Consider the following 22,435-nt stretch of genomic DNA (forward strand, 5'->3'; position numbering starts at 1 on the left):
AATAGCCCCTCCCGCTTCTTTCACCCAGTTCTCGCCGTAAGCATGTCCCCTTTTAGGAGGGCGGGGCTTGCTTTGTGTCGTGACGTCACAGTATCCCACCTCCACCCGCCCCCTGCCCCTGTCCTTCGGTCAGTCCCCGCGGCTCTGCTATAGAGGAGCGTTGCAGGGCGCTGTAGGAGCCAGACACAGCGCACCCACATCCACGGCCGTGCTGTACCTTGTCCCTGACCAGCAGCCTGCAGAGGCCGCCGCTGCCCCTCCTCCCCTCCCGCCCCCCCTTCCACCCGCTCTCCCGGAGACAGAAACTTGCAGAGCTCGGAGCTTATCCAGGAGGCAGCGGGAACTTTCCCAGGGTCGGCTCGTCATGGCTTCATCTGCTCCAGGCAGCTGGGCGGTATAGAAGCTGCTGGAGTGGCCGGGGATGTTCTTTCAGGTTAGGAGCCGTCCCTGAGCGCTGGGGCTGCGGGGAAGCCCTGCCTGCTTGAGCGGATACATTGTAGCGCTGGGACAGTCTCCATTCCTGCTTGTGTTCTCCTTGTATGTTCTGTGCTCTGTACACTTTGCTACAGCTGATCCTGGAACAGTATGGCGGGGAAAGCAGCTGCTCCAGGCACCGGGATCCTGCTAGTGACAGCTAACGTTGGAACCTTGTTTGATGATGTGAGTAGTCCAGGACACATGCAACTCTTACCATGTACTGTACTTTGAATTGATGCTGTCGCTGGCTTTAGTCAGGAAGTAGACACACTGCCCCCTCCCGCAGGCTGTCACTCAGCAGCACACACTGTCTTTGTGTTGTATTTTATCTATAGGGATAAAGGATGTGTATTGGATACACTTACAACTGTGGTTATCACTATGTTGTAGTGTACATTGTATCTGTTTATGTTGATGTTCTACTAGTTTACATTCCATCATATTTCACATAACACCAGTGTATGCCCCCCCCCCCCCCTATACAACTTGTTTTCCTTTTTGCAAAAGGGTACTGCTTATACACACAGTATACCATTTTATACATTATCTGTTTGTGTCACTTTGTGAAACATCCTAGACAACAGTCATTTCAACTCAAGTGCTATGACCACTTGGCCCTTGACTCAGTCTTGCAGCACAGATTGCAGGTTTGTATTACAGTGTACTGCCAGGCTCAATGGATGTTTGTGTCCTCTGTAGCTTTAGGGAGACTTGTGTATTGTACCTATTGTTCAGTCATGTGTTTGTTATAGACAGTAAATCTCTTGCGCTCTTAAAACACTTTCAAAAGTTGTGACTGAATTGTACACTCAGGCTTCTGCCTCCCACGTTGCGGAAGAAACATTTGGTGGTTGAACTGAGATGATTCTTTGAATTTGAATCTTGCAGCGTGCACACATAAATAAACACAGCAGTGACAGTTGCTTGTTGAATGGAAAGTAAAGTAAACTGGCTTGGTTCATGTAAAAGTAACCTGAAGAAAGGGTTAACACCAGTAAATAAACACAATGTGTTGGGTGATTCTTCCAAAACCTTTAAGGCATTCAGGGAAATTCATTTTGTCCTCCCTGCATCTGGGGATAAACTCTGTAGCCTGTTTACTTATACTAACAAGTAATAATGTTTAATATGCCAGTGTGATTTTTCCTCAGCGGTGCCCACTAACATCATTCAGACCACTTCATGGTAGTCATTTTAAGCCTTGTCGGAGGGAACCTGAAGTTAGTTATAGTCTCTTTTATCTGGAAAGACATTTTTAAAACCACTCTCTGAAAGAAAAGGTAATGTCATATGTGCAGATATGATCTCTAAGTGCCTCTTCTTACAGTCACTGTGAGGAGCACTGCTAAGCAAGTTAATTTAATGTGGGTGGCACTGTGGTTAACATTGCTACCTTATAGCACTGGGAAAATGGGTTCTATTTTGACAGGACACCATCTGTGTAGGTTTACTATGTTCTCCCCATGTTTGCCTGGGTTACCGGGTGCTCCAGTTTTCTACCACAGGTCAAAAACACGTTAGTTGGCATATGACAAAGTTAACTTTTAATGTGTATGTGGAAGAGACTTTAGACTAAGCTTTGCTGGACAGGGATTGATGAATGGTTAATATATTATCTGTAAAGCACTGTGTAATATGTTGGCACTGTATAAATAAAGGTTAATATTAATAATCAGTATTAGGGGAACATTGCTTACCCAGAAACCATTAAGTCCCCACACTTGTGTTTATCTTGATGCAGATGTGAAAATATCAGGCTCATTTTTACCAGACGACAGTTTTCGCCATGTTTCAACAACCGTGGACAGTCCCATCAGCTAAACTTACCCCATGAAATTGTGCATTGTTTGTATGCTGTTCCATGTGGACTATATTTGTTTATTTCAATACATTTGCAAAATAACTGACAATTGGAAGAGCACACACATTTTGCTGGGACCTAAACTGTTGATGTGATGGTAACAGTTGGGATTTTTATGACATCTGTCAGTATTTAAATGAAGTGGAACATACAATGGGCAATATCATTTGTTTATGGTCGTCTAATGTTTGGTTTATAGTCGTCTACACTTTCATTAATGTCTGAATAGTTGTTTAACATTGCTGTAGAAATATGCCTCTCACTTGTGTATTCTGTGGCACTATACATACAGTATACACACACATGCACAATAAACGCTACACATATTGGATTTATTAACAAAAAATATGACCAAGAGTTTTTCTTTTAATTCACACATAACAATACACCTATATTTTTATTTTGAATGACAGTAAACTGAATATTATTTTCAATGCCTAAGCAGAAATATCCACTTAGACATTTCCTTTGCTTAGTACATAACCCCTGATGTACAACAGGGAAGACCTAATGTTTATTGCTTACAGTCAGCAATTTTATACAGTATGTTTTAAAATCTGTATCTTATAACATAATTATATGCTTTTTAGGTTTTGGTTTTTTTTTTTAACCAAATTTTTCTTTTTTTCTGTATGGTTGGTGCGCAAAATGTTTTATATATAGGTTTGTTGCTTCAATTTGAGACAGCAGTGAAATTTGCTTTCTCTGCATATTTGCATTAATAAATGCTACATGTTTCATACTAGCTCGGTCACCAGTGATGAATATTTAAGTTCGCCCTAGAGCATGGTAATAATATCGGCATGGTCGAAAAGTTTACGTCCAATAGACAGAACTAGCTGTTCTTGATTATAATTTTAGTTTTGCAATCGTCATTGCTCGGCGGCTTTTGTTATAATCGGCACATGCTGAAATCCCACAGTTTATTGTAATGAAGGCAATTTAAAAAGTAGCCACACAAATGGCCCCTATCTTCCTGTTTGTGGGACCAGGAATGCTCTAAGCTATTTTGTGGTTCTGGATTGATGGCATCGCCCAGCATATACATTTTGTGAGCCTCTGTTTATGCTGTAATGGTTTCAATACTCGCGTCGCAACACAACTGACTGGTGTTTAAATTTCTGATGCTTTTGTCGTTGTGTAGTTCTAACCGGTCTTCTCTACAGACTGTTAAATATCCACCTGTACCATAACTGTAGGGATCTGAGGATCATCCCTCTGTATAGATTGTTTTTCTTGCTTTGCAGAACTCCACATCTGGCTGAGTAGTCAGGAATGTTTAGATGGGCCTCTTATCTCTGACCATTCTCTGTGCTGGAGTTTCCTCGAGCAAGTGGAGCCATCCCTATCTCCTTACTAAACGTGTACATGCTGATTGTGTCTTGCAGGCGTTGCAGAAATCAAAGTATAAATAAGATATTGTCTACGTACTTAGGGGCCTATGCATCACGCTAATTTTCCACTCAAAAGATGTGAAAACGGCAGTTTCCGCATCTTTTACGTATATTTGCTCAGTCCCCATAGATTAATATGGGGACTGAGATGTTCTGCAATGCATTAAGCTTTACATTGTGCAGACAGGTAACTGCAGTGTGCAGCGATGCATATTTAGCAGCATGGCATCTTATAATGCATAGATTTGTTGTCATTTTACGTAAGACAACAATTTTAGAGAAGTAACATTAATATTGTGTTTTCAGACATTTGCTCATTTTCAGTTATTACTGTATTACCGTTTGATATTGTAGCACAGAAGTTCAATACTAACAAAGTTCTAAAATATGTTTTGGAAAATGTAAATGTCAAAACTCTGATGGTAGACGTGATCTTGCAGTCATAGCTGCATTATTATATCTTGCTTGTTCTGCAAATAGCAGTGTGATCAGTTAATTAGTCATCCCTCCATTTTTGAGTTCCATGAAGTATTGCTACATTCATGTTGTCTTTTTATGCTGAATGGTAAAGGGTTTCCCAATATCTTCTGTTTTTTTGAAGGACCACTAAGTCCCAAAATTAAAACGTTCCTATATGAACCATGAGGGTAAAATACATTATTCAATGTTACTCTTCCACTCCACTACAGCTGTTAGTAATTAATTACCACCCCACAGCTCCTCCCACATCTCTGATGGGATCTGAAACGGGTTTAAAAGCTGAGACTGTGACTGACCCCGTCCCTGTGTATGAATCGACCAATCCTTTTATGTGCCTGTCGGTCACGGTCTCCTTTCTTAGAGAAGCCCCTCCCTCCTAACATGGAGACCAGCTGCATAGGAATAAGTGAGCATGAGGGAATTATTTATTTAGTTCTATATAAACACTTGTTATTTCATGTATATTCTGCAGCTCAGTAACACACAGCCTCTGATATCAGTTCATATCCAACTGTCTTTACTACCTCTTTAGGTGAACTATACACAGGGCTGGCGGGTAAATTTTAGCCTGGGTGGGCCAGACTCTGCCCAGCAGCCTATTAGGAACATTTTATAGAGAAAAAAATGCAGTTAGCCCAATGACACAGCCCAAGGTAGCCCACTATGACCCTCTGACTATACACATATATATAATATATATATAATTATATATAATTTGCTGTTTTGGGCATTGGCGTAATATGCTGTCCTCCATTTTGAATCTTAGAACACAAATATTGAGAAAATCATGAAGATGTTGTTCAATGCATGTTGCTATATGTGTCTCGTTCACAACCGAGGTCACTGTCTGGGGTCAATAAGTAAGAACCTGTGTTAAGTAATATATTTTACATGTGTTTACTCTGCTCCTATGTACAGGCGAAGCAGAGAAGGGGCCTTCTGTTGCTAGGGGCAGGGGCTGCATCATTGTTAAGGATGCTGGCGATGGCACTGTCTCTTAAAAGCAGCGTATGGGGGGAAAAAAAAGCCAAAAAAATAAATAAAAAAATACCCCCCACTAAAGCAGCCATAGTAACATTGTGATTGGTAATACCGTTCATATATTTATGTAACCTATATAACTTATACTCTTTGGGCTCTGTAGACAAGTAGTGTAGAACATTAGTTATTCTAGAATTTTATTTGATGTTTTGACAGTTAGTAGCACTGTCCAATTAATGTGAAGATTGCAGACCCTAATGCAAGCCAGAATAAGATACACATTTATCACTTTTATATGAAAGAATGTCTTTTACATTGAGTTTTCAAAGTGTCTCCATTATTTCTTTTGTGAAGTTCCATTTAAGCTATGCTATTGTAGTGTACTCTATCATCAAGAAAGTGTCTTCGTACAGACACATAAGAGACACTGATACTTGGATGACTTGTCACTTCCATTCTTGTACAATAAAATATATTAGTATTAGGGCTGTGTGTCACAGAAATTTGCTGTGTTTTTGTAACTGGAACCTACAAACGAGTGATTTTAAATGCTGTTTGTTATTGCTTTATTATTTTCAGCTGGGGAGCATTTTCTCACTGCCAAAATGCTGCTTTTCAAAATCGGTAGTGTCAGTCTGACCTATGAAACCACTGATTTCTATGGAAGAGTATTTGGCTACAAAATCACTGAATTAAAATGTGGAGATGGACAGAGTAACACAACACTTATTCTATTATTTATTACTTTGGTTATTTATTTTATTACTTTACATTTTAGCAGGCTCCTGTTGTTTTTTTACTTTATTTGTGCTTGTACCACTGAGTGCTACAATGGAAGAAAATCTTTATTTAGGATGTCTGAAGGCATAGTTTACTGTCCCAAAAACTGTCATGCATTGCTCGGTCGACCTTTATTTATTGTTGGGCTGTCTGTAAAGGGTTTTTTTTTTTGTGATCTGCATTTGTTTCATTGTACAGTCTGTTAATTACACATGTAATCTTTCTTCTAAGATCTTATACAGCAGCTGAAGTCTTCAAGTTTTATAATGGAATACTTTACTAACTATTCATATTCAATCTGAGTAACTATTGATGGAGGTAACATCTACATGGAAGACCCTGCCTAAAACTGGGTACACACCTATGCATTGTCTCTAACAATTTCACCAATGATTGACAGTCCTGAGAGCATGCTGATTCATGCTTATACATCTACGTAATTCAAATCGGTGATCTTCATCCCTCATAACCATCTGCTGAAAATACATTGTTCCATCGTCGATCGTGATTTTTATGAAGCTTATAAAACCAAATCAACAGATACAATGTGTTTTGGTATGATAAAATCGTGTGAGCGTGCTCACTCTTGCAATATCTGATGAAACGGTCGTGAATCATGCAATCTCCACGATAATTGCATAGGTGGGTACCTAGCTTAACTTGCATAGTTAGTTAGGTACAGTCTACCAAAGACCGAATCCATCATCATCATTTATTTATATAGCGCCATTAATTCCGCAGCGCTGTACAGACAACTCATTCACATCAGTCCCTGCCCCATTGGAGCTTACAGTCTAAATTCCCTAATATAGACAAACACTCAGACACAGAGGGAGACAGACAGCGAAGGAGAGACTAGGGTCAATTTTGATAGCATCCAGTTAACCTAAGAGTGTGTTTTTGGAGTGTTGGAGGAAACCCACGCAAACACAGGGAGAACATACCAACTCCACACAGATAAGACCATGGTTGGGAATCGAACTCATGACCCCAGTGCTGTGAGGCAGAAGTGCTAACCACTAGGCCACTGTGCTGCCCACAACGCTACCTCTATCTGATTCAAATCAGTGGGTGGGTTATATGAAGTGGACAGCAAATAAACAATAATTATAATATGTGCCTATGTACTAGGATTGTGCATAATTTGTATATTCCTAATTTTTTTTAATTTTAAATTGTAGCAGTCATTGTTTGTATATAGAATGAAAGCTCTGATGAGCAGGGTGCTCTGTATTTACTGTCCATGTTATTTGTATGTCCCAGTTTACATTGTACTCTATATATGATGCACTGTTTTATGCCATTTACTATGTTAGTTAGGTGTATTGCTGCACTTGCTGTATGCTAATATTGTTGTATTTGCGTATTACTTTATGTATTTGTTTAACTATTATATACATATTTATACACACATGCACGATAAGACTGCTTCTGTTGTCGTTTAATAATGGCAAATATGGAAGAAAATTGGCAGAATATTTTATGCATCTGTTTATTACAAAACACTAATAGAACAAGAAATACGTTTATATTAATAAATGATACATATCTGTCCTCTAATAGATCTACAGGCGGGCCGTTAGACTCGTCGTGACCATCTCATAGGGCTCACCTGCCCCCTGATCTGGCTCCTTGTGACTTGCACAGTAAAGATAGTTGTACTGATAAATCTATACCCAGGAGACCGCATTGTCATCACACATAGCAAAGCTGTATACACTGCTTTATCGGAATGTACGTCTTCTCCTCTTTATACGCTTCTTATTTACATTTCCCATCTCCTCCAGCAAGGTTACAAAATAAACTTGCAAGTAGAAAGTCTAAATTTAAAACGTGCAGCTGTTTTGCACTTGTATAATCCAAAGCTAAATATAAATATCCTTCCAAAGCACGAAGGTGTGATTATTATTCATGGGACAATTATGTAGCAACGTGTTCCGTGATGGAGCATCCTGTACCTGTGAAATGTCACCTTAGAAAGGTGTAAAAGCTGTACCGAGATAATGAAACCTCTCCAACAAGGAACCAATTCTGTGTTCTAAAGACTTCTTCATACCAAATGGATGTTTTTAAAGGATGGAGAGCTTTCAAAAACCCTCGTGGAAGCTTTTTGTGTGTCGCAGATAACACGTTTGGTCCATTAGAGAGATCTATGGCTCTGTCTTGCTCACTTAAATGTTGATGACTGCAGAAACGGGTGACTTAGTCCCGTAAAAGATTCAGAGCGTTGAACCGTTCGGGGAAATCCGACCATAACGTATGTTGCTGGGACAACTAGTTATGGATCTATAGTTTTGTGTTCATGTGACCCAGGGGTCATTTCTAGACCTGAAGGATATCCGATGGACTGCCTGTGACCGTTTTATTCATAAATTGTGGATACTAGGGAGCAAGGAACATCTACACTGGTGGTTCAGTAGAATAATTCATGATTACATGGATCATGGATTAAATTTAAGAGCCAGGAACAAAACTTATGAGCCTGCAATTTTATAATCGTTTGTCGGCTAGTCAAAAAATATATGGTGTAGTATATAACTGGCCCAAGTATTATAAATAATTGCATATAATGCCAGCCAATGCTTCCATCACACAAGCTTGTCTGTACCAACATCAGAATTGTTGCCCCTCCACCCCCCATAGTTCTCTAATTGCAGATATTATTTCAAATGGTTTCCAGTTTATATGCTGCACAAAGGTTCTGTCATCCTCAGCTTTGAGTGCTCCAATAAATAATGTTGCCCAGCGTTCCATAGGGCAAAGATGGTATGACAGGGTATGCTTGCATTTGTAGTTCCATAATGGCTGGGGAGCTATAGGTTGCCTGTCTCTGCTTCACATCATTAGTTTGGAGGTAAATGGGGATCATTATGTTGCATGGCTCTATATTGTAACAATTTCAGGGGTACTGTGTACGTTTTGTTTGTGCTTGTGTGTATTTGAAAGCGAAGATTACAATGGTTAGTACATACCTCATGCAACGTTTCCTATACATTCAAATCTGATTCGATTTTGAATGGACATTTGGCCTGTTCATTATGTACTCAGTTTCTTAGCAATTTATTATCAGAATATTGAAATGGTCACAGCAACTGTAAATGAGTATGATCTCATGCGACGCGTTTACTTGTGTTATAAAGGACAGGACTGTACGTCCTGAGGTGTGAAGAAGCAAAGAGGAAGCCACCGATTGTGTTAGTGATAGGAGCAGGGTCCTACAACAGAACAGATGCTGATATAGGAAGATTGTGGTGTCCGACGCACCTACGTAGAGCCAAATTTGTACATTGAACTTGTTCCTTCCATTTTTTTTATTTTTTTTTTCCACTGCGATTTTTTTTATTTTTTTTTAATGTTTGTTTTTCTGAGTTCTTCATTTTAATCGCTTAGGGGAAGAGGAGAAGGTGGTATTAGGACACAGTAACCACAGGAAAAAAAAAGCGAACTCAAGAAAAATATAGCAATGTATTTATTAAAAGTTGCACGAGTACTAGAACACCCTATAAAATAAGCAATACATCATCATCACCATTTATTTATATAGCGCCACTAATTCCGCAGCGCTGTACAGAGAACTCATTCACATCAGTCCCTGCCCCATTGGAGCTTACAGTCTAAATTCCCTAACACAGACAGACAGAGAGAGACTAGGGTCAATTTGATAGCAGCCAATTACCTACTAGTATTTGTATTTGTATAAAACTTAAATGTGTTTTGCTTGTAGGGTAAAGAACAGCTGCTGCATTCTACTCTCGGGCTTTTCAGTTGGTAGAGGACCATTTTATTTTTTGACTGTTTAGCATTGAAACAGTTAAGGGCTAAATCATATTGCATCAAAATGAACACAAGTGACCTAGATAATATCTATGTAATTTCCCCTGTGGACATCTCTGTTCTGTGCAGCATTGAAGTGTAATGCCAACGGTTGTGTGGTTTTTGTTAAATAAATGTGGGCTTTTATTGTTTACCCTTGTAAGTGACTTTTTAAATTTATTTTTTAATAGTAGTACAGTTAACCGTTTCGGGTCATCTTGACGTTTTTGCTCTGCCTAAATATGTCTGCTCATTGAACAGTACCAGCCACAGTGAGGCAGCGATTTCGTGGGCTGAGAATTTAGCCGATCAATACGCCAGGAACCGGTGACACAACGCTGAGACACAGCAGCCTATTGGGAACATTTTAAAGGAAAAAAAGAATGCAGGTAGCCCACTATGGCACCGGCCTGGGGGTGTAGATGCCCCACTGCCCAGGCAGCCCCTGGGTCTCCTCTCCACTGGTGTCAACACTCGTACCTTCACCAGTGTTTAATACTAGTAAAAGATTGTAAACAGGGATGGGAATGGAACCCATTGGTTCTGATCACCCCATAGCCAATTGTGCTGGCGGTTGGGAACAAGTAAACGCATTGTGGACAGTGGAGCATCTTCCATTGTCTCCTTGTTTCCTCCGATTGTAGTGACAAGCGCGGGTAACAGGCATGTCGGATATGGTCCCTGTACTTTATTCTTCCTCCCCTCCCTCTGGGTATCGCACAGTACACCATGTCATTGATAGGTTGTGAATGTGCAGTGATGACTTAGCTAGGGCGCTCTGCTCGCAGCCAGTCGGTGATACCAGTGGTCATGGTGGTGTGTGATATCAGGGACGTCCCTTCCTCTACCCGCTGCTTGTATAAGGAAGCCATGGGGGGGATGAACTACAAGAGACGTGGAGAGCAGGGTAGTGCATGTGGTAGGCTGTCTCTTCGCTCCCTGCAACTGCCCCGCGCAGCTTCTGTGCATGTAGCAGCTTTTTGCAGTATCTTAAAGTTAATCAGTAGGGGCATAGAAAATGTAACGTGTCCTGAAGGGGAAGCGTTTCGTCAGTGGACAGTCGGCATAGTTTTCTAAAGAAAAACAAAGTTTCACTAACGAAGGATGTAGAAGTGAATCGCCCTCTTGGTTTGCATTCGAAGACGACAGCTTGCATTGCTCCCTGTACCACAGATCTGTGCCCGTGGTGGGTATTAGGATATTTCCTGTATGACAAAGCATCAGAGCACCAGCAAGAAGTGTCCACACAGCCCAAGCAGTATCTTTAGCCCATGGCTGGCTAATTAACCCCTGACTAACCTGCAATATAGACAGAATTATTAAGACTTAAAGAATACCTCTACATGAATATTACTATTTCTGCAGTAAACTCCCACTCCTCCAACTAGCAGGACCATGGCTGGGAAGTGTGCACTGCAAAATTCACTCCTGCCAGTGCCTGTCCCATGATGCTTTGTGAATGTATAGCCTGCAGATGCTGTGACACTGCTGTGCATCTTCAGTACTGCACTGTGAGTACCCAGCCATAAATGCATGCTAATGTGGACAAATGTGTATCTTAGATTTTTTATATTTTTATAAGGAAATCTCCAATACTGACCTTGTCAGGTTTACTTGCAGAACACCTGATAAATTCTGGCACAAATCTAAAATATTTAAATGCGGATGGAAAAAAAAACAAAATTACAAGGAAGATGTCACAATATGACAAAATAGAAGGTATATAGCCATACCGATCAGCCACTATATACAAACTACATGCTAATGTTGCATGTCTTTGTATTTGATCAGCTATGTGCTATTGGGTTTAGTGTTCCTTTTAATGACTATTCTCAGATGTCGAAGTATTCCCATCAGTTTTATAGGTTTTATTTTCTCTTATAACATGTCTAATTAAAGGCTGAATTTAATTATTTTTATTATTTAACTAGGATGAACTAGCATATGTCTGTCTAGTGTTTTCTGACACATTTTATTAAGGTTAGGAACTCTTTGAACATGGGTGAATTTCACAGGCGATATGGCCATAATTGGTGTCTATGGTAACACTCAAATTACTTATGTGCCCCTAGGTGGAAATTAAGCACGCATATGGGTCTTTTATAATTTAACATATTTTTAGAAGAGCAGCATGTGACTGTGTATTAATATCCATTCAAAACCTAAATAGAACATTCTTTTTAAGTTTTTGTAGAAATATAAATGATGCTTGATCCTGCCAAGTAACTACAGACCTCATCAGTAAGAGAAGACCTAGGGAGTGGTGGTTATGGACCATTGTGCTTTAATAAATATAGTGACTTTTACTCTAGTAAGTGTGCAGTTTGTACAATCTAAAGTGTTGCCAGTGAAGTGTACTCTATTAGTGGCCGCGCGATTGAGTCTCTTGGCCGTTTTGGGAGAATAGACGTAATAGAAGTTTACTATATGGTAGATATAGTCTATCAGTAAACACAAGCTGTAGGTAAATAGTCTGCTGTTCCCTGGTATGGAGCATTCGTATTGAAATTAATTGCACATTAGCATCTCCACTGAACGTGCATGTATGGTTGTGGTGTAATTGAGATAGCAATGAGGCAGTGGGAAGCTGCATAGCATTTGCGTGTGAAATACAGAACATTGTAACTTATTAGAGAAACTACTGCAACAGAGCTATTATCTATTCACAAGAGCTGTGTTAATGCATTTTTAATGGTATATAAAATATCCACTTTTGAACATGATGGAAGGATTATAAATATAAATCTGGAAGTACAGGATAAAAGTTACATTTGAATAGCTCTGTATATTAAATGACAGATCCCTACACAACACAAAGAAAAAGACAAAAGAAAAATGAAGGTTACATTTGTAAATTAGTTTTGTTACAATCCAAAATATCTATATATTAATAGCATAAGTGCAACTTTAATGAGTGACCTATTTCTATGATGCCTTTGTCTGAGCAGGGCATAGCATATACCATACTTGGTCTGTAGATTTGCAGAAAAATATTGGCGCAACAATCGCTTGCATTGTTACGGAGATATTTTGCAAAATGTCTGCCTGCCATTTACAACAATGCATTACCATTGTCCTCTGGAAAATGTGACAGTTGACAATACACCTGTGCACCTGCTGGTTGCTCTGGAAATTGTGACAGTTAGTGAATTGTCTCTGTGCACATGTATGGGTGGTCTGGAAACGGTGACAGTTATTTGAAGCCACGGATGTCAGCTCATCTTGCTGAGACATCAATCATGGACGGCTGTGTTATTTTATTATTCACTTATCCTCGCAACAAATATGCCAAACGGCCGCCTTCGAGGACGTTCAATTGGTGGAACCCCTACAGGTCGCCCAGAGAGCGCAGTTCAAAGATTTTGCATTGAAGAATATTATCCTCGTAAGCAACTTACATAAAAAACTGATATGCCATTTGCATTGGACATGACGTATTTTCCATAATACTGCTATTTAGGTCCTATGGACGTGCATTGTGTGGACTGGATGCCCTACACTTTTTGGTAGTGGAAATTAACGGGCATTTTTCAGAATGCTGTCAGTGGAAAGATTTCGTTGCCAGATGTGGTTTTTCCACCATTTTTATCAGAACGAATTGTTACAAATACCCTCAAATTGCTTGCTCATTATCTCCATAATATCCTAAGTTACAACTCTGCCTTTGCTACATGTGTAATATAGTGTATACAAAAGTTATTGAATTCTGTTAAAGTAATTTAGTCATTACATTTCAATTTAATTTAAGGAAGTTACCGGCGGGTTTCCCTAGTATTACTAAATGTGATTTTTGTGTGTGTGTGTGTGTGTGTCTGTGTATATTCTCTAAAGTAACGTAAGAAACTCATTTTAGAGTAAAAAAAAGACATTTTCAAGTTTCCTATTTTCGTTTTATCAACATAATTTATTTAAACTGTGAACAAAGAAGGCTGCTAGTTAGCAATTTATATGACAAAATACATAAGCTTGCTGTATAAATAAACCCATGAATTTGGGACTGGGGCACCAGAGTTAGTGGAAGTTAGTCATGTTCAGCGATAATTGTACAAAATACAGAATGTGGGGGACATTCTGGTTAGTAGAGGGACAGCAAGGAAAAGTTTATAGCGAACAACATTTTTATGTTCTGATAAAGCATTGCACAATAGTTCTTTGGGCTACTAAAGAAGTACACTTCAACCACTGTGTCCAGTGGTTGAAGTGTACTTGTCATCTATACTTAGTACTCAGCATATTTTATGAACTGAACGCCTAAGAATGCAGCCTCTTCGTTCACTAGTATTCGTGGAGGTCATTGAAGCAATTCACTGGGTCCTAATGAATTGATTGGCCACACTCAGACGTATTGGTTCAGCCGACAATATGGCTACCTACACATCTGTATAGGCAACATATTATTATTTATTTTTTAACTTTTTTATTTTAATTTTCACCCCCAAAAAAAACTAGTTGCTACACACTTAAAGGATAACCATAACATTTGGGGTATTCTGTTACCTTACCACCCTTTGGCTTTATTTTGCACATGCAATCATGAACCAATCTAATTTAACAGTTTTCTATATACACTCCAGTAGAGAGGAGATGGCTTTTATGGGTTTGTTTGTTGTTTTTTTTTTTTGGGGGGGGGGGGGGTATTGAGTATTTCTATGGTCAGCCCCCTCTGCTGTGTCCTCTTTCTGATTTTGAGCGGAGTAAGTTTACTTGTGACAAGTGCTGTACACATCTTGTACTCCTGTCCAGTTTCTATTCCCTTGCTGTCCTATTCCCTTGCTGCAAGCGGACATATATAGTGCGAATTAGTTACAGTTTAGATTTTTGTCCTCTTTTAAACATTCTCCTTTTCTAGACGAGTGTCTGATCTGGCAGGACGGCCTGGTCCAGACCCAGTGGCAGTATTCTGTTAGCAATATCCAATCCTGAGCTAGCCGACAGCTAGTGTGCAGTGCATGTTTATTCCCTTGCTGTAGACAGCTAACACCACAGCTTATAAGCAGGGTTTACATACAAATTCTGTTTAATAAAACAGACGGCATGTATTTTCCGCTGAGATCCTCATTTTCTCTTTTGTATTTCCACTGAAACCAGAGGAAACTGCCATACTGAGGGCAAATGAAATATTCCAGAGCAGTGATGGGCGTTTGGTGGCCCTACGCCCCTATAAGCCTTCACCTGTGGCCCTCGGGTCATTTGTTTGTTAGAATTTATAACACTTGTTTAAAATTCCCGCAGATGTTATGCCAAAGGGATGTCTCTTTCTTTGGCGAAATGTATTGTTTTAACTTGTGTCCATACTATAGCACAGTTTATATTTGCTCATGTTAACTAGCTTGGCAGAAGCAATTGTCCTCTGTAATTCTACATAAATGACCCCATAGACTTTATTACAACTTTCTGATAAAACTGACCACACAATATTGCTGCTGGGCCTGAATGTTGTACAACCGTTTTACACATCAGCGACATACATGGGGCGAGATAGAAAGAGATCCCAGATGACATCAGCGGTCTACGGGCGCACACAGTGGTCGTCTGCCACCTGCATTTATGAACCTGCCCAATTTTGATCGGATTGAAATTCTATTGAATCATATTGATGCAATTTGCCGATATCTGTGCATGTAACCAGCATGTCTTACTTTTTTTTTTTTTTTTTTTTAAATCAAACATAAGGGTTAACTAATAACATGGATTCAAATCTCTGCTCTGCAATTAACTTTGTTCTGCCAAGTGTAATGTAGGCTAATGTAAACAAATGTCTGATTTGCTATAGGGAATTAATACAATAAATCGTAAAAGTGTGTTTGGCCTCTAACTTATTTTATGTTTCATTAATCTTATGGGGATGCCTCTATACTGACGACCCCTAAATGGCTTAATTACTTCTAGGTATTTACCATGCTTTAAAAATGTGTAAATTGCATTCCATAAAATACCCTGGAGCACAAATCTGTCCATACATGTGATAGGCAGAATAAATCCTTGCTAGATATAGTTTGATTCCCCAAATCTATAAATATGGCTACCTTAGAAAGTCCCCATAGACTCTGCAAGTCTTCCATCAGTTTTAAAAGAAACTTCCCATTCCAAATCTTTAAATTATTTTGTCCGGTCCATTGTAGGGCACTGGTTGATGAGCACGAGCACCTGCTTTTGTTTGCGCCCCCCCCCCCCCCCCCCCCCCCCCAGGCTCAAACTTGCTAGTCAGCCCCTGGCTTCAGTGTGCATGCTGGCAAATATCCCCAATTGTCCATAGAGAAAATACTTCCTGCTCAGAGCACAGTCTTTATTTGCAATAGCTGGCTGAAATTTCATGCACGCATCCTTCCCAAACCCCCCCCCCCCCCCCACCTTCCCTGGTGCTAACAAGGCTTCTGAAAATCATTAATATTTCCTTTTAGATATGTGTGACGGTGTCTAATTTATACTGGGGTTAAAATCTGGCAATGCAGCAGGAGGTTTCCCAATCATTCTGCGGATTGTAGAGCAGAATATAGATATGTATGACATGCTTGTCTGGTAATCATACACCCATAGAATAGAGTGTCGCTCTTTAACTATCATTACTTAATTAGTGATTTACATTGTATCTCACTACAGTTTGCAGCTTGGCAGCACCCGAGACTTCTGTACACTTAGTTTATAATTAGAAAAGTGGCTCGTCAAACTGGAGTAGCTGCCATTGTCTGGCCCGCTCTAGCGCTTTGGTGAGTTGATTGTTAACAATGGGACCGTTCTGTTACAATAGATTGAGTTGTGATTTACTGCCAGCTCCTACGGCAGATGCCAGTGGTTCATTTATCCCCTCCTGCTCCCGGCTCCCTTGCTTTCCCTCCGTCTTCCTCCTCCCCATGCCAGAAATGTTCCCTTTAAACTTTTCTCAGACTCTCATCCAGGAGAGGAGTTTTTTTATTTTCCCACAATATGAGTACGGAATGATAAACAAAAAAAACAAAACCAAATGACATTCCTTCTGCCAGGCTGACGTTGGTCTGCGACTGCAGCCCAGGGGAAGAGCAGCAATGTGGAAAGAGCAATGGCTGCTGTACACAAACAGATGAAGGCTGACGCTGTCTGATCCCTGCACAGATGAACGAGCATCTATTAACTGTATACTTGTCTCGTTGGAACCATTTCGGCATGTTTTGTGAGAGCTGGCGCTCGTGGGATTGTCATGTCATGTACCCATGAAATAGGCATCGCCCTCTTCACTGGAGGTCATTTCTGGAGCCAAGTTGTCTTGTTTATGTACTTATGCGTATGGAGGATCTTCCCAGCGCCTACACTCCTCAGGAGACTGATGTTAATGTGCAAAGTGTGCAAGGAAGTCCACCCTCCTACCACTTTAGCACCTCTTCCAATAAACTTAACCCCTTTATTCAGTTGTTTTCTTCAACCTGTTCGGTTTAGCCTCTTAGGGCTTAAATTAGTTATGGAAGTCAGGGGACAGCAGTGTGCTTATTTCATGCATGTGAAGTTTTATATTGTCGCTGCTCAGAGTGCGTCTAGGAATTTGCTTTTCTACCATTGACGGTGCAAACTGTAGGGAGAGGTTGGTGCATTAAAAGTATAGGATGAGCCCAATCCAATTCAGTATGTGGACCTCTTCCCCCAAGTGGCCTGGACTACCACTTGCTCTCCTTACCACTTACCCTCCTCCCCCCTGTTCATCTCTACCCCCGTTTGCATTAACCAACCTAATGGTTGGGTAATGCAAACCTAATGGTAGTCAGCCATTTATTGATATTAAATGTGTGCTATTTCCTCAGTTATCTGTTATGTTTTATGTAAAACAAAAAAATTCTACTCTGGATCCGAACGTATCTGACCCAATGTGATTGTATGTCTCTGCTCTGACCTTGTACAATCTTTTAAGCAGAGTGGAAATTGCTATGCAATGCAGTATAGAAATGCACATTCTCCTCCGCAACCCCTGTATCTCTTCTCCGTTATCTGCAAAAGGAAATATTGCCCCCGCAGTACTTTGTAAAATGAAGTGCACCTATTGCCGCCTCCACTCAATTCCTCCTTTCTGCCTAGGGGCAGAACTACCCTCATTGCAGTTGGATTATCTAAATGGGCCTCTTTCCAAATTTTGGTATGGCGCCTGGTCAATGTAGTATTTATCCCCTGTCTCTTCCTGTGCAGACGTCTGCTCCTCAGCGAAATGTAGGTGCACGTTGGGTCTGCTGCTGCTCTTCAATTCACTAGATCGAATAGGTTACATCCTGTAGTAAAACATTGCTCATTTATAAATACTAAATAAGTAAATTATTAAGCAAAAATCTTTTCTGATTATTCACATGTAGAACACTTATGTTCTTCTAGCAGAGTATCTCTAGCCTTTATCTACTTTTCATCCATATTTGTATGCTTTTTGGCCATGCTCCCAGTAACCTCACCGTGCCCTAAAGCTTTTATATCTTGAGGATTATCACACCTAATAATTCAGCAAATGAGCCATAGGATTGGAAGTCACCATGTGATGGGCCCCAGCAGACCTGTATTCAGACTTTTCTACTCTTTTTGGCCGAAGCTGCCACATATCTAGTTAGATCGGACTGGACGTGACGTGGTTGCATGGAACTTCCTGGTTATGGTTTGCAAATTAATTCCCACATGAAGACTTTGTCAGTATAAAGCTGCACATAACACCATACATTGTTTAATTATGCAGAAATCGGCATACCCAATTTTACAGCATGTTCGACAATAGTTTTCCCATTAGTCAACCACAATATTAGAGGAGTCCAACTGGTGCGACGTGCTGCAGAGTGCCTCTGGATCAGTCGTGAAGGCGCTCTGTGGCGATGTATGTTCACTCCTTTGTCCTTGCACCCCATAGAGGTTGGGCAGCACAATGGTTAAGTGGTTAGCAAGGCCCGGAGGTGAGGTGGTTAGCACTTCTGCCTTTCAAAACTGGGGTCATGAGTTCAATTCAGAACCATGGCCTTATCTGTGTGGAGTTTCTATGTTCTCCCCGTGTTTGAGTGGGTTTCCTCCGGGTGCTCCGGTTTCCTCCCACACTCCAAAAACATACTAGTAGGTTAATTGGCTGCTATCAGAATTGACCCTAGTCTGTCTCTGTGTGTGTGTATGTTAAAGAATTTAGACTGTAAGCTCCAATGGTGCAGGGACTGATGTGAATGAGTTCTCTGTACAGTGCTGCGGAATCAGTGGCGCTATATAAACACATGGTGATGATGATAGGGGTTCTCTGAAAAATCGTTGATGTTCGTGTATCGTAGTACATGGAGTTGAGCGCAGCCGGACATCGCTGTGATTGTCCAGTGGCTCATTGCGGGGAATTGAATTCCTCTGCCCCCACCCCTTGTTGTCTGTCCCCAAAAAATGCCTGACATCTATACAGTTATGGCCGGCTTATGATTAAGAGACAGTGACAAGACAATGGCACTTGCAGAATGTAGTTTTGCTTACACCTAGTAACACCTCTTTGTTGATTTATGATGTAGCAAAAGTTAATGATGCGTTCATCTCTTAATATTTACCCAAGCGAATGCAAAAGAGAAATAGAGAAAAAAAAATAGGTCTCACGCCTAATTGTGTTACCTACTGACAATGCTTTTTCTTAAACATTTTCTCTTCTGGTGCTTGAGCTGTGTATTTATTTATGTTCTCAATTGTATTTTAAAAATGTCTGTAACACACAGCAATGTGTTGGTGAGAACTTATAGGGTAATAGATGTAATCTAAGTGCCTACATTTGCCCACACAGTATCCTGTGCAGTATTCAGCACCGTCCTGTTGAGGGACAAGCACCTGCGCTGCGTGTAGTATGGAAACCTGTCTGTGGCTATTTGTCTATTTTTACATGTTTACTGGACGCACTGACAGTTCTCCTTTCATCGCTTATTTTCAGTTCACACTCTTGTGAGTTTGCAGAGCCGATTTCTAAATATACATATTGAATATAGGTCAACAAGAGGCGTCCACAGATGACAGATTTAAGGTGGCGACAGTTGCTTGAGATGCACGAGACGGGCGCCGTGTCCCGGGGTCAGTGTATGTTCATTTATGAATGAAATAATCTGGGTTGTTGATTAAAGAACGTGTGTGTGTGTGTGTGTTTGTCTCAAATGTCAAAAATGTGAAGTAGAGTGAGACTAAGGAAGCACTTTTATTTATTAATGGAATTCATGTGATTAAAATATAGTGACAGGTAATGTAACGGCTAATTTGTGGGTCTGATTAGCTACAGGAGAATAATAGACTATTAAGGAACACTTCCATTTATTAGCGGTGTGTATGTATCTACATGTGTTTGTAATATATATAATATTTATTTATTATAACCTGCTGCTCAATCCGAAGGAGAATACAGCCTGTATGTTCACAGGAAACTATTGACCTGAATGAGGAACTCTGTATTTTCGGTACCCTTTATTAAGATCATACTTGCCGCCTACTCTCCTGGAATGTCCGGAAGGCTCGTGAGCTTCAGGTAGCTCTGCCCTGCCCCGCCCCAACCATTCTCCCAGATGGTTTCCTTGATGATGCAATTCGCCGCAATGAGAATTATGGCAATTCACAGCGTGTGCGGTGGCAAAAAGTACACTGTGGCATCGCACCCCTCACCAGCTTGCACTTGCCATTTGCTCTCCCCTGTGGGATTTCCCAGACGGGGGTAAGTTACAAAGCTGGCACGTATGATGTAGGTCAGTGATGGCTAACCTGTGAAACTACAAGCCCCAGTATGCTTTGCCAGTAGATAACTAGCTGATAGCTGGCAAAGCATGCTGGGGCTTGTAGTTTCACAACACCTGGAGTGTCACAGGTTAGCCATCACTGATGTAGGTTATAGACCCGACATAAGTTAGCATTTCTGGAGCAAACGACTAGAATATAATCTAGTTCTTGATATACGGTTCGCTCGCATAGTCTTAATTTAAAGCTGACAGATCTGCCTTTATGTCTTTTCTCTGGTGCGCTAAGGTTTAACTGTGCAGACATATTTGAACCTTTGAAGTCATGCCAAAAGGCCACCCTTCTTTAAATAGCTATAGGAAGTGTTTTTGGAACAGTAAATCCAGGCATGCATGCATAGAGAAGTCTCTGAGGAATTATTCACACCGCCTTCTCTTTAAACACGTTTGTAGCTGTGGCTTTGAGTTGTACAAGCCTTGTGCTCTTCTTGTTTGCAGTATGGCAGTCCATTGCTGGTTATTTAAAGCGATAGGTATTGCAAATGCAAAGTGCTGGCACTTTGAAGATCTGCAAACAGAGAATAATCTAAAACCTTTTTTTCCAGTGTTTATCCAGGTACAAGGTAATATTCTTAATCTTATATATTAAATGTTTTAAATTTTGTAAATAAAATGTGCATGTAAACGGCAATTCCTCAAAACATCTCTTTATAAGAAATCAGCCAGAGAAGATATCTAATTCAGTCCCTCGGGGACAGTGTATCTAGTCCAAACATCCATCAAGTTGAATCAGTTTTGTAGCCCAATTTTCTCATACTATGCGTTTTGGGTGCCATTGTAATTGAACAAGGTCAAAACATGTCTTGACTATTTTAAGAAAGACTCTACTGTTTGGATATGTAACAGTATGTGCATGTATCGCCAGTGACCCGAGGTGGCCCCACATGCACTTTGGATGGTTTCCCTGCAGGCAGAGAACTACATCTCCTAGCATGCATTGAGGAGAACGAGCTTGTGAAGGAGCAGTTACAAACGCAAGTTAGAATTCACGGCTTTCTGCTCGCGGTTCAAATCAGAGTTGAAATTATCGTACTAAAGGTAATAAGGCGCATCAAATACCGTAGTAACAGTTGGAACAACGCAGGGAATTGAATCTCCCCCTAGGTGGCAGTTTTCTATTTGTCTATGAAATGTGATTTTACTAAAAGTTTAAAACCAGTGGCCGGACAAGGCCGTTTTATGACAAACGTGCAAAGAATTCCATTAATGAATAACGAGTAAATATTTACTTATTACATTTAACTACTTACAATATCAGTAGAAAAATCATGCACAAGCTTATTAATACATGGCAGGTTTTGCTATTCTGCTGTCATAATTGTACTGTAATAATTTCCTGTAACTGACTTACTTAACTGCAAAACAAAATAAAAAAAATCCAGATGTTGGTCATCAGTCTTCCAAGCCATTGCCCAACACAAAGGAATTTATAACCTCCATCAAACATATACAAATGCGCATCTAGCTGAGCATTGTGGAACATGTTCCTGAGGTTGGCATGCCACAGTATGCCCATGGCTCGCTTTTGGGCTTACAGTGACTCCTTTTGGGATATGGGTAGGGCATCGTTCACGTTATTCAGGAAAGAAGGTGATCTTAATCTGATCCTTTTAAACCATTTTGCACTAGGCATGGGAGTTCAGTTCCAACTGAGAGCTAATCATAGTAGCAAAGCACAAGTGTGTTCATTTCTTGTGACCTATTAAGATGCATCTTTTCAGAAGTTTTTTTAATGTTGGCTTTGAGTGACACATGGATCGCAGGATCCTGCACATTGGATCTAGTTATGATCTGCACCAAAAAAACTGATTTTGTTCTTTTGGGGGAGGAATTTAATTGAGCAACAAGGAGTGGTGGTGAGAAACTTGGCAGCATACTCTACTCTGAACAGCAGTCTTAAGCTTCTCCACCATTCACACGCCCCT

The 22,435-nt window shown here is 40.4% G+C and overlaps 1 protein-coding gene across 2 annotated transcripts in view; it reads left to right on the forward strand.

Moving 5' to 3' along the window:
* Positions 1–107: 107 nt before the first annotated feature.
* Positions 108–22,435, forward strand: part of INPP5A (inositol polyphosphate-5-phosphatase A) — a 306,445-nt gene continuing 284,117 nt past the window's right edge. For both annotated transcript variants that reach the window (XM_075216068.1, XM_075216067.1), the window contains exon 1: positions 108–660. In XM_075216068.1, the coding sequence (XP_075072169.1) occupies positions 586–660 (75 nt within the window). In that variant the 5' untranslated portion in view covers positions 108–585. The remainder of the gene's footprint in view (positions 661–22,435) is intronic.

Source organism: Mixophyes fleayi, chromosome 6 (genome assembly GCF_038048845.1).
Source record: "Mixophyes fleayi isolate aMixFle1 chromosome 6, aMixFle1.hap1, whole genome shotgun sequence".
NCBI lineage: Eukaryota > Metazoa > Chordata > Amphibia > Anura > Limnodynastidae > Mixophyes > Mixophyes fleayi.